The sequence below is a fragment of the Rhinatrema bivittatum genome, chromosome 5 (assembly GCF_901001135.1).
Source record: "Rhinatrema bivittatum chromosome 5, aRhiBiv1.1, whole genome shotgun sequence".
Lineage (NCBI taxonomy): Eukaryota > Metazoa > Chordata > Amphibia > Gymnophiona > Rhinatrematidae > Rhinatrema > Rhinatrema bivittatum.
In genome coordinates, this window is record NC_042619.1 from 106,597,605 (window position 1) to 106,610,980 (window position 13,376).

At 41.7% G+C, this 13,376-nt stretch overlaps 1 protein-coding gene across 9 annotated transcripts in view; it reads left to right on the plus strand.

Moving 5' to 3' along the window:
* NBEA (neurobeachin) overlaps nucleotides 1–13,376 on the plus strand; it is a 2,460,099-nt gene that overhangs the window by 2,090,503 nt on the left and 356,220 nt on the right. For all 9 annotated transcript variants that reach the window (XM_029602688.1, XM_029602690.1, XM_029602689.1 and 6 more), the window contains one exon: nucleotides 11,258–11,373. In XM_029602688.1, the coding sequence (XP_029458548.1) occupies nucleotides 11,258–11,373 (116 nt within the window). The remainder of the gene's footprint in view (nucleotides 1–11,257; nucleotides 11,374–13,376) is intronic.

Consider the following 13,376-nt stretch of genomic DNA (forward strand, 5'->3'; position numbering starts at 1 on the left):
ACATTTAAGGCCTTCCTAAGGGCATTCATTAATGAACGTCAGGATAACTGAGCTACCCTTCTCCCTTGGGCGGAATTCTCCCACAATTCACAAAATTCACAATTCACAAAAACACTGCTACAGGATCCTCTCCATTTTTTATCGTATATGGTAGTCAGCCGACTCCTCCATTTCATTACCCCTGACCATCTCTTCCCCAGCAGCTCAGTTAACTACGCAAGAACCTCAAGAGCTATGGGTCCAAACAGAGGTAATGATCCAAAGGGCCACCCAAAGAGCAAAACAAATGACAGATAACCACTGGCAATCAGCCCCACAGTTCATACCAGGGGTCAAGGTCTGGTTAATTACCCACCACATCCAACTCAGAGTATCTTCTAAGAAGCTTGCATGTCGCTACATCAGCCCATTTCCGATCATCTGTCAAATAGGACCCATTACTTATCAGCCATGCCTATCCACCTCACTGAGGATTCACAATGTATTTCATGTCTCTCTCCTCAAACCCTTAGTGCTATCAAGGGCAACCCGAAAATTTACAGAACCACAAGGAATATCTTTTGAGGAAGACCAGATCTATCAAGTCTGAGTGAAAGTGGACGTCCGTCGATGAAACAAGATGGGAATATTTGATCTCCTGTGAAGGGTATGGCCCAGAAGAGAATACTTGGGAACCCGCCTCGAACATCTTGGACAAAGACCTCTTTAAGGTATTCCACACATCTCATCCCAGAAAACCCTGGCCTCCTGGAGGGGATCTAGAAGGGGGGTACTGTTACGCATGGCTGACCGTGGGCTGTCCCCGTGGTCAACTGTCCCTACCTCCGACACCGGGAATCACTGGCAAGATGCCCTCTTGGACCAAGACACGGCAGGCTGCAGTGCAACACTGCCATGCCACGTGGGGGGTGCTGCTCAGCTGAACAGATGTCCCTAGGCACACATGCACATGCGGCACCCAATTCTTAAAGGACCCACAGCAGGAAACCTCCACTACACTCCTCTCACTGACGTCATCGGGACATCCTTTATTAGCCAGCCTGAACCAGATTCTGATGCCTCTGCAACAGGTCTCCACTCTTGTGAGTAGCTGGTTGTGTTCCTGCATTCCTGGTTCCTGTGTTCCTGGTCTTCTCCTGGTGTTCCTGCTCCCCTGACTTTGGCTCCCTCCTCCCAGGACTGATTCGGCTTGCCTTGACTTGTCTTCTTTCTGGACTGTCATCTCCTCTCAACTTCACTTGTTCTGCTGCCTGCCCTGACCATTAGAGATGTGAATCGTGTGCCAGATCGTCTTAATGATCAGATTCGGCTGGGGGGTGAAATCTGATCGTTAAGATATGTGAATTGGAATCGTTTCTGATTCCAATTCACATCGCTAATTTTTTTTTTAGGGAGGCCCGTGCCGCTAAAAAAAAAAACCCACCCGGGAGGCTAAGGGGGGTCGATTTAAAGGGTCAGGTGGGTTGTTTTTTTTAATCGGGCCATCGGCGCCATTTTAATTAGTGGCAGCCAAAATGGCACCGATGGCCCGAGAGCGGGAGATCGTGCCGGGACCCCCCCCCCCCCCATTGGACCACCAGGTAATTTAACATTTTGGGGGGGGGGGGGTTGGGAGGGTGGGGGAGGGTAAGGAATTGGTTTTAAAGGGTCAGGGTGGGTTTAGGGGTTGTTTTGATGTGCCGGTTTTCCCACCCTCCCCCAAATAATTCCCGTGCCCTATTTAACAATTTAGACGATTTATGACGATAAATCGGGGGCATTTGTATTGTATCGTGCACTCTGACGATTTAGGACGATTCACATCCCTACTGACCATGGTTAATCTTCACATTCGCTGTTCTGCCTGCCCCGACCTCAGCCTGCTTGGACTTCCTCTTAGCTTGCGTCTTTCTTCAGATACCATGCTTTTCAGAAGCTTGCGCCTAAGTCCAGCCAGTCCCGGAACCCAAGGGCTCAACCTGCGGGGAATGTGAACTGGTAGTGGTGAAGTTCTCATTAAGCCTCTGCACCTTCCAGCTTCTGCCTGCCGACTGCGGGGACCTTCAGGGCTCTTCCCTGTAGGTAGCGCCAACTCTGCTTCAGCTCAAGGGTCCACCAACATAACACCAAGCTGTTACAGATCCCTACACAGAAACTTCACACTGGTAGAATCCCTCATCTCAGTCACACAAGCAGAACACACAGACCCTCACCAAACACAGAATAAAGAGTCGACAAAGTTTAACTAGAAACATGCAAAGAAAAACTGAATTTATTTATTTATTTAGGTTTTTTATATACCGGTCTTCTTGCATTGGATGCAAATCAAATCGGTTTACATTGAACAATTAAACTTGCTTGAAAGCATTACATGTAACAGAGAACATATAACATAAAAACCTGTAGGAACAATAATAAAATATGGAGTTTGAAGTATTCATCTTAAACAGATGCCTTGCAGAAAACCAATGAGGAATTAAAAGTTAAAAATTAAATAACAGATGGATATATCGAGAGAAATAGGGCTTGGGAGCAATGAGGGGATAAATAGAAGGGAGGATGTGGGGGTGAAAGGGAAGGGGGAAAAAAAAAAACAGAGGGACCAGAAAGGTGGATAAAAAAAGGAGGGATTAGAGGGAGAATTAGATTAGAGAATTGAAAACCTTAACAAGACAAACTGCATATGCAGTACAACAATGGAAAAACAGAAACATCACCATTGGTCATTAAATCAAACAATACAATTAAAATATAAAACCATCAATCATAATAGTAAAACCATATTCATAAAAGAATAAATATTTCAAAGTAGATGATGAATAGAACATCCTCTGATTAAAAATAAATAACCTTTTAAAATTAATTTTCCAATCAGTAAAATATTTCAAAACAGCAGATGCATCAAATAAAACCCAATAATTAAAACTAAGGTTAAAAAAATCCCTTTATATCTGGGAACTTTAAATTCCAGTCACCCTGAGATTGTTATTGATTAGGGAGGGATAGGAGGTATGCACACTTTCTCCTTTCTCTTATATAAATATACACACTTTCTAACATATATGTTCATTCTCACACAAACTCCCTTATATTCTGTCTCATACACATGCTGACTATCTCACAAACTCTGGCTCACACACATGCTCACTGGCTCACTCAGTGTCACTCACACACATGCTCTGGAAACCACAGCAAGCCTGACTATTATGTAGTGAAACAATGGAAAACCAGAAACAACATAATTCCTCATAAACATTAAGCAATAAAGTCAAGAGATATAACACATTATTCATAGTATTAAAACCATACTAATAAAAAAGAATAAATTTGTTAGGCAGGCAACAGCCAATGAACTTCCAGTAATTGAAATAACTCACACATTTTATCTAATATTTCCCAAACACCAAATATTTCAAACAGCAAACACATAACACCCCAAAATTTAAAATAATAGGATTCAAAATCTCCAGTTCTCCATACCTGGGATCTTTTGATTTTCAGTCACCCACAAATTATTGTGGATTGTGGGAGGGGGCCTCACAGTCTTTATCCTCTTTCTCCCCCCCCCCCCAGTTCACACATATGCTGTCACACACACAGGCTCTCTCTCTTTCACTCACATATATGCTGTCTTATACACAGGCTCTCTCACTCTCACAGTTTTTCTCACTCATATACACACATGCTCAGGCTCTTACAGACATGCAGGCTCTCTCGCTCTGTCATACATATGCGGTCTCTCACACATACACAGTCTCTCACACATACACATACATATGCAGTCTCTCACACATACACAGACTCCGATACATACATGCAGGCTCTCTCGCACACACAAAGACTCTCTCACACACACATGCAGGCTATCTCATAAATATACACACCTAGGCTCGCCCTCTTTCATACACACACCCAGGCTCTCTTTCTCTCTTATATACATGCAGTCTCTCTCTTATACACACAAGCATACACACATACATCTTTCAGGCCTCCCCCTTTCTTCTGGCCAGTGCCGGAAGTGAGGTGGAAGAAGGCCACTGCTTCTGTAAAGTGGGGGGTGGTGGAGAGGGCTTCGGACTTGGCCATGTAGGCTTCTGTTCAGGCCGCACAGATCTCTTTTCAAACTGTGACAGGATGGGCTCAGCTGCAGCCACGCATTCCTCTCTTCAGGCTGCAGCAGGATGGGGCTCTGCCATGGCCGTACAGGCCTCTTCAAGCCATGGCAGGATGGGGTCTATTGTGGCCATGCAGACCTCTCTTCAGACGGTGATAAGATGGGCTCTGCCACTGCAATGCAGGTTTCTCTTTGGGCTGTGGGCCTGCTGAGCTTTTCTTCAGGTCAGGAAGCTGAAAAAAACAAACATGTGATCAGAGTGACCGGCTCACTGGGGAATGCCCGATTCCCTAATAGGCCAATCCACCCCTTCCTGTGTGGGTACTTGTGCTTGTGTGTCTATCTGCCTATGTGTCTGTGTCTCTACCTAAGTCTCCGTCTGCATGAGCCTGTGTGTATATGTGTATGTGCGAGTCAGCAAGGGTGTGCAAGCCAGTGGGGGCTTGTATGCGCTTGTGTGCACCTATGTGTATGTGTGCTTATGCCTGCCTGTCCCTCTGTCCCTGTGTGTGGGAATATGAGAGACAGGGCTTCGCAGGCAGAGCATATTAGCAACCAGCACTCGGCATTGTTCAGGTTGTCTGGTCAATAACAGCCTGTGTGTGTGTGTGCATGTGTGCCTCTGCCTATGTGTGTCTGTGTATGCATGAGTGCCTCTGCCTGTGTGTGTGGTGCCTGTGCGTGTATGCATTTGTGGAGAGCCTTTTTATGTGCCTGTGCCTATCTGTGTGTATGTCTGCCTGCGTGTGTATGTGTGTAGGGGAGCCTGACAGACGGGGCTTTCCAGATGGAACAGATTGTCTTTGCACCGTGTATCTTCCACTGTTCCAGGTGCCATCTGGTGGCCAAACACAGGCATGACAGTGTGACAGACTGACACGACACAAGCCTTTTGTATATACAGTGTGTATATATAGATATAGATATTGATAAAGTTGATAAACAGAAAATATATCATTATGAAATAACACTGCATGCTATAGAGCAGGAATCCCCAAATCTTTTAAGGGAAGGGGCACTTAAGACATTTCAAATCACAGGGAGGGCTAGAGGGGGCCCCGTCAAAATTTGCTGAATGGGGGTCTTGCCCTTTTGATAATTTGAATTGCTGAGAAAGGGGGGGGGGGTAGGGATAGGATTCCCTGAGGTGTGGCAGACAGTATTCGAAATAATATTTCTAGATTTCTCAGGAATTGGGCAACCCTGTCACATATCCGGGAAACCTGTCCTCTCCTTCCCCTGCATCTGGCCTCTGATGTGTGGCACACTCCCTCCCTCTCTTTCTAACTCACTGCTCCCTCCCCTTTTCTTTTCTCTCACACCCCTTATTTTCCCTATCGCACATCCTTCTTCCCTCCCTGCCTATAAATGTAAACAAAAGAAATAAAATAAGTTGTTCTTATCCTCTTGTTGTAGGTAGTTCTCCTTGCTTGCCTGTGGTGATTGTGGCCCCAGATTTTAAGGCTTACATGGTTCTGATCTGGTTAAGAGGGCTGGTGTCAGCAGGGGACATTCTGCCCTACTGTTCTTTTATTTATTTCTTTATTTGAGTCCAGCAGAAAAAGACCAAAAGCAGTGCAAGAAGCACCTGGAAGTCTCCAAATTGGTTCCCACTGTTGTCAGAGCCCAGGAGAGGGAAAAGAAGCACAGATGGCAACTTCAGTGGCTGTGGTGATTCTGGAAATGGGAAGCTGGAGTACAGAGATGGGAAACTGGTCAGAATAGAGCAAGGCAATAGAGCAAGGCAATAAATGGCAGAGAGGACTTGGAGCTTTGGCCAATGACAGCGAGGTGGGTGGTGGGGGCTGGGGTAACACTTGGATCCATGGCTAACTTGCAAGTATTTGGTAGACACAGGGAAGAGTGATGTTGCAACAAAACAGGCCCAGGTAGGAACAATCAGAGCTGCCAGAAGCTTTCTCCATTCATGCAGGTCCAGATGGTTTCTCTTTTGCTGGCAGGCCTGGGAAACCCCACCAGCCTTTCTATCACTGCTGCCATGTGTGAAAAATAAAATAAAACATCCTCTGCAGACCAAATACGGCTGCAAGAAGGAAAAGTTTAGCAGGCAAGAAAAATGAATGTTTGAGGCTGGTTCAGCCAGATAGCCTTAGGTTAGGGATCTCGGCTTTAAAGTAAATATCTAAACAGGAATGGTAACTTTTAAACCAGCACGCGGACACACATGTGTGCACGTTCATCAGCCTGCAGCCAGGGACTCGGCCATTTTATAACATATGTGCGTATATGCACACGTTATAAAATAACCTGAGAGTGCGTACATGTGTGCACAATTTTAAGTGGACACGCCTATGCATTCAAATGCTGCTTTTACCACATAAGTGGGGGGATTTTAAAGGCACGTGCGCCAATGCCAATATCAGTTTTCACAGTTCGTTCCTAGTTTGCCTAGGTAAACAATAGGACTTCCAAACCCCCCTAGTTTAATAGCCTCCCATCTCCCCTGTTAGCCCCAACCCTTAAAACCCCGCCGATCTGCCTATTTGTATTTTATAAATTGCATGTTATCCATAGGAGAAGTAAAGTTGCACGGCAGGGGACCCTGGCACGTACCTGTGCAGGTAAGTATTTAGGTACTAATTTCAAGGTGAAATCCAGGAACATCTATGCCCCACCCAGACCCTGCCCAACCCCCTTCCCCCTTCCGGAACTTTTCATTTGTGCGCATAGTAGGAGAAACGTGTGTACATGGTGGCTTTTAAAATCTGCTTGGTGCATGCCGGGCTGACTTGTGCATGTATCTCCTAGTTTTGGTGCGTGCTGGGCTTTTAAAATTCACCTTATAGCTAGTAGTTGAGTTAGTTATTTTGAAGTCTTGCTGTATTTATTTTATATTAAAACTAGGAGTAAAAGCTTGTCCAAGGATGGGGGAATGCTGTGAAGTATAGGAAATGCATAATTGAGATGTATGGTAATAGAATCACATCCCATCCTCTCTTTCACTTATCTCCTCTTCCCCTTATCCCCCTTCCAAAGCCGCTTTGATCGCCTCACTCTCTCTCTTTCACTTCTTCCCATCACATGATACCCTCACACACACTGGTTCCGTCTCCCTCCCGTTCCCCACAAATCCCTCTGTCCCCCCCATGACCCTCCCATTCACCCTCGTTCCCCCACAAACCCCTCACCTAGGTTTGCTCCCCCCCCCCTCAAACCCCTCACTTACCCTAGTTCACTATCCCCAACAAACCATTCACCCTGGTTCACTTTCTCCATCCCCAGTTCACTCACTCACTTCCCCATTTCCCTTGTTCGCTTCCTGTCCCCCAGTCACTCATCTTCTTTCACTTCCTCCTACCATCTTATCCCCTTGCTCACTATGGTTCTTTACCCACCACGAACTCCTCATTCACCTGGTTTTCCCACAAACCCCTCAGTTACCCTGCTTCACTACCTCCCCATTCGCCTTGGTTCACTCCACACCTCACAAACCCCTCATTTACTCCAGTTCACTCACTCCCTCACTTCCCCTGGTTCACCCAGTTTGCTCTCCCCCCCTTCCCAATCCTCAGTTGATTTCTTCTCTTCCCGCAACCCCACAATTGCTGTTTCTCCCTGCACCCTATTTCCCGAACCCCTCACTCACTGGCTCCTATCAGTCAAGCAGATGGAGTTGGATGGCAGCCTTGCAGTGTTTCTGGCATGACCTCACTCCTCCCCTACCAGGGCTCAAATTTCATGCTTTGAACCATGTGGTTCAAAGCACACCATTCAGGTGCCAGCAAGGGAGGAGGGAAGATTAGCCAAAGGCACTCTTCTTCCTTCTGTTTGGCTGATAGGAGTGGGTCGGGGGGGGGGGGGGGGTGTAGATTGTATTGTCCATTGTCACCAATATGTCTCTTCCAGGGCAGGCAGGAAAGGATAAATGTGCTATTCACTACCACTGATTTTTCACTTCCTGGATAGGCTTAAATTCCATACAGAGAGAGATGGGGGTGCTGTTGGCTGAAGGAGTGGGTCGGGGGGGGGGGGTGTAGATTGTATTGTCCATTGTCACCAATATGTCTCTTCCAGGGCAGGCAGGAAAGGATAAATGTGCTATTCATTGCCACTGATTTTTCACTTCCTGGATAGGCTTAAATTCCATACAGAGAGAGATGGGGGTGCTGTTTGGCTGAAGGAGTGGGTCGGGGGGGGGTGTAGATTGTGCTGTCCATTGCCACCAATATGTCTCTTCCAGGATGGGCAGGAAAGGATAAATGTGCTGTTCATTGCCACTGATTTTTCACTTCCTGCATAGGTTTAAATTCCATACAGAGGGAGGGGGGCAAAGCTGGAGCCAATGGGAAGGGAGGGAGAGGAGAACAATTTGCATACCAGTGATGCAGGTGCAGAGCAACTTTCCTCTTTAATTAAAACAGTTAAGCACCATGTACTCTTCTTAATGCAAATACCAATTACTACATTACCCTTAGTTTATGAAAAAAATGATATTAGTTATCAGTGATGTGGAAGGATTTTAATCTATTTTCTTATCTCCATCATAAAGCAGTCCTTTGAAATTATAAAATTATGAGTGGTTGCTTATCGCTTGCAGATTCCCTATATGTTTTTTTTGTCCTCAAACTATTTTTTAAATAATTGTTGTGCTAGATGCTAGACCCATGTGCAATTTGTTTTCTCTTTATGAGTTCCATATGTTATTGTTTAAATTCTGAGTCTCACTGATCAGTTCAGTTCTTGGTCTAGGACACACCAGATTGTTTATATATTTTTCCTCCGGTGATACTCTCTTAAGATTAAGTTCAAGTTTTTAGAGTGCCAAAGCAATAGCTGTAATATTTCTGTTCAGTAAGACTGAGTGATATTTATAAAGCTAAATGTGTTATGAAGGTCAAAGAATCCCATCTGGATATGTTATAAAATCTAGTTTGAAGTTGAGTACACTGCCAAGTGTCTGGTTAATACTGTACTGCATGTGCACACATGTTGTTGTTAGTTGCTAGTACTGCCTACTGAAAGTACTAATTGTTCTCTTTCATTAGTCTCAATACACCAAAATAGCTTCAGTAACAGATTCTGAAGCTGGTTAATTCTTTTATATTTCAGTTCATATTGGGGGCAATTTGCAGACAGCCTGGCTAGGTGCAAAGTCACTGGTTCTTTACACTCGTGAATTTTGTACCTAATTTTCTAAGAATTATGCACATAATTTCCCTTAGAAAATTGACCATAGGTATGAAGGAACTACAGATTTTGCTCCTGACTTTTCTGTAAGCAGATATTTACAGAAAAATGGTGTGCATAGATTTGAAAATCCCATCTGTGTGCATTGTTTTTCAGCCCTGCCCTAATCATGCTGTCTGGAACACCTCTCCTTTATCCAGCTAAATATGTATATACTCAGAAGCCAGTGTAATTAATTTATAACAATGGCTCACTTCCTCAAATTTTTAACAAACTAAAGAAGTTTTTTATGATACCTTTGAGGATAATTGCTAAAAAGCAATAGCTATAACTTTATAGTTTTTCAAACAAACTCTCCGGGTATGGTATCAGAAAAAAGTGCTCACAATCTCACAGGCTCTTGCCCTATACAGGGCTACAACCCTTCTCATGTATTGGCACTGCTGAATCACGTCATCTACCATTTACCACGGGAGCGTTTAACTTTTTTTCTATGTTTACTTTTATCCCATTTAATTTATGAATTATAACACCCAATAAAATTGTTTCTTAAAAATAACACCCTGCCCTTAAGTGAATTTATATTTTAGAATTACTTATCTCTTTGTTTGTGTTCTCATTACTAATTAAACCAGTACGTTGCGCTTGCTGTCAGCTGTTTGCTGTCTTCCCGCCTGTCCGACATTGACAATGTTTCGGTGCAACAAGCACACCTGCTTCAGGGGCTTACTGCTCAATACCTAAAAAGACAATATATGTTTAGAGCACTCAAATTCTTAAAACTATTTTGTTTTTAAAGAATGACATTAACAGTGGTACTCACTATTCAGCAACGCCGTCTCGCTCAATCTTTCACAGCATTCAAATATGGCGCCTAAACGCTGTCACTATCTCCTTACCGGAAGTTTGTGTTTTTATACCCCATCCATTGGGTGAGGCACCTATCAGGTGGATTTTACAAGTATACCGACCAGTCCACTTCCTTATTAAGCCCAGCTGGTGCTACCGTATTTAACTTAAAAATCCACTTTTGTTCACGCTGTAATAGACGTAAGTTTAAATCTCCTCCTCTCTCATCTGGTTCCATTACCTCCAATACCGTACATTTTAAACTAAGAAAATTGTGAGATTGGTCTAGGCAGTGCTGTACCAATGGGGCTTCTAATTTATTGCGTTTAAGGGTACTTTTATGCTCTATTAAACGAGTTTTCAACTGTCTGGTAGTTTTTCCTATGTATAATAAACCACAAGGGCACCAAATAGTGTACACCACAAAACTTGAATTACAGGTGGATTTTCTTATTGGTTTGAATCTTTTTAATTTTTCTAGGGGTATATTGGTATTTGAATGAGCTAATGGGCACATCATACAGGATCCACACGCGGAGTGTCCCTCCCGACTAATTTCATTTCTAGGGGACATCTTAAAATGTGATCTAACTATTTGATCTTTTATATTTATCCCTGGTTTAATTAGTAATGAGAACACAAACAAAGAGATAAGTAATTCTAAAATATAAATTCACCTAAGGGCAGGGTGTTATTTTTAAGAAACAATTTTATTGGGTGTTATAATTCATAAATTAAATGGGATAAAAGTAAACATAGAAAAAAAGTTAAACGCTCCCGTGGTAAATGGTAGATGACGTGATTCAGCAGTGCCAATACATGAGAAGGGTTGTAGCCCTGTATAGGGCAAGAGCCTGTGAGATTGTGAGCACTTTTTTCTGATACCATACCCGGAGAGTTTGTTTGAAAAAATATAAAGTTATAGCTATTGCTTTTTAGCAATTATCCTCAAAGGTATCATAAAAAACTTCTTTAGTTTATACTCAGAAGCCTACATGAACTTTTAACTGGATTGAGTGGAATCAATTTTCATACAGCCAGTTTACCTGGGTAAATTGCTGTTTACCCCATTAAATGGTTATGAAAATATTAATTCTTATTACTCTTTAGTGTAAATTAAAAAATGAATTGAACGGATTTCTGTTTAATTTATATTTTGATTTGCAGGAGAATATCACTAGCCACGCCCCGGCAGCTTTTTAAATCTTCCAACATGACTCAACGTTGGCAGCGACGGGAGATTTCTAACTTTGAATACTTGATGTTCCTCAATACTATAGCAGGTAAGGTTTCTGACTCTAATCCCTCCTAATATATTTATGTTTGTCAGAGTCTTGAGTACCATGACTTGATAGAATACATTTATCCCCCTGGGATTAAGTTGCAGCTCTATGATAGATTCTGACGTACTCACATAAAATTGTATCGGGAAATACACACTATCACTGAAGGTTGAGATTTATTTATTGTTATAGAGGCTGTTCGTTGCTCTCCTTCTGCCATTTCTTCTGCTGACAGCTTTGTCTGAAGCTTTATTAGATGCAATAAACCATTGCCAGAGAGTGTCTGGAAATAATAATGGGAAAATGTAATTTTACTACTTCGTCATTCTCAACAGCAATGAGACAGGAGAATAACAGCAGTACTCTGCCTAGTACAGATGTCACCTGGTTGTGGCATGATTAGGTAACACAATCTTTTCTCTTTTACCTTTTCTAATATTAATTTCAAATATGATTAGCTATTTGGAAAAAAATATTTCTACAAACTTTTAAATCTATTTGTTAAACAGATTTTGATAATACAATTAAAGTCAGCAAAAAAATATTATTTCAAAGAAACTATATACTATTAAATGATGTTGTTGACGGCCTCATGATGATAAATGATAGAAAAGCAAGAAATCTCTCTGAATTATCTAATATCATTCATGTCTGCAAGAAAACTGATTGAGCAGGACAAAACATAGTTATTTTGCTTTTTTATAAAAACTCCATAGCTCTAGGAACCTCCACGGTACTGGATCATTGATATTAAATTTTACTGTGTAGTTCTTAGAGTTCATCCCTAATTAATAATTTTTTAAGGTAAAAGAAACTTTCCTGAACAGTCTATATTAGTAAAACTAAGTATACTCTCTGGTTTTTAATACAAAGTAATAATTACACCAGTCGATGGTTTCTTGTAAATGATTCACTGTAAAGCATTTTTATTACAGACTTGTGAAAATTTTTTACATGATCAGCTAATGAATTCAGCATAGCTTTTTATTCTTTTTATCCTGCTTAGCATTTTCCACTTTTTTACCCTGTGATGTACAAGCCTTCACTGGCTAATTATGTATATATTTAGCTACTGCATGTGTTGGGCTTATTATTGTCATCTAATTAGATGTAACTCAAACTGCTTGCTTCTAAAAAAAATCATTAAAAATTCTTTCCTAATGACCTAGAGATGACAAAATGTCTGTAAAGTGTGAAGAGGCAGACAAGCCCAGGAACATCGCTCTTAAAGAGTGTTAATCCAGATGCTGCAATCATCTAATTAAACAATATTTTGCTGTCATTAACATTTTCACCAAGGAATTGCAGTTATAATTTCTTTGTCAGCTGTCTCTAGATTGCTTTACCTTCAAAACTTAAGTGCCACATGAAAACATTAAATTAGTTTAATTAAAAACTTTTTTTAATGAAGAAACATATTTGATGTTTCTGCGATTTCATTTACCTACGCTTTAGTGGCTGAGCAGATTAGTGTCACAGACTTTCAATATTCAATAGTCTGATTTTAGGTTGAACATTTATAATGCCATTTGGTGAAATACATGCAGCTGGTAATTATAGTATATACTAAACTTACAGTAAAGTGACATAGATGAATATACTGAACTTAGCCATGGTACAGAATACCAGTATGTAAAAACGTACAGTGAACCTAGGTGTTAAAATAATACTTACAAAATAATGGGGCCACAGAAGATAATGTTAGGAGAAACAGTCTCTACTAGTTTAACTGCATAAACAGAAATTATAACTAACACAACATGGCATAAAAATTAAAACAGTGGAAAGTATTAATCTATATCACTAAGGATACTTTAGGTAGCAATACCATCGTACTCATTTTTGTTTATGCAGTTTTTAGCACGCACACATTACAGTTGGATAGCTGTATAGTATAGTATGTGTACTGTATGTATAAGAATGTATATATATAAACAAACACGCGCCATATGTAGAGAGAACATTTTCAAAGTAATTTATTTAGAAAAAAAAGTATTTTACAT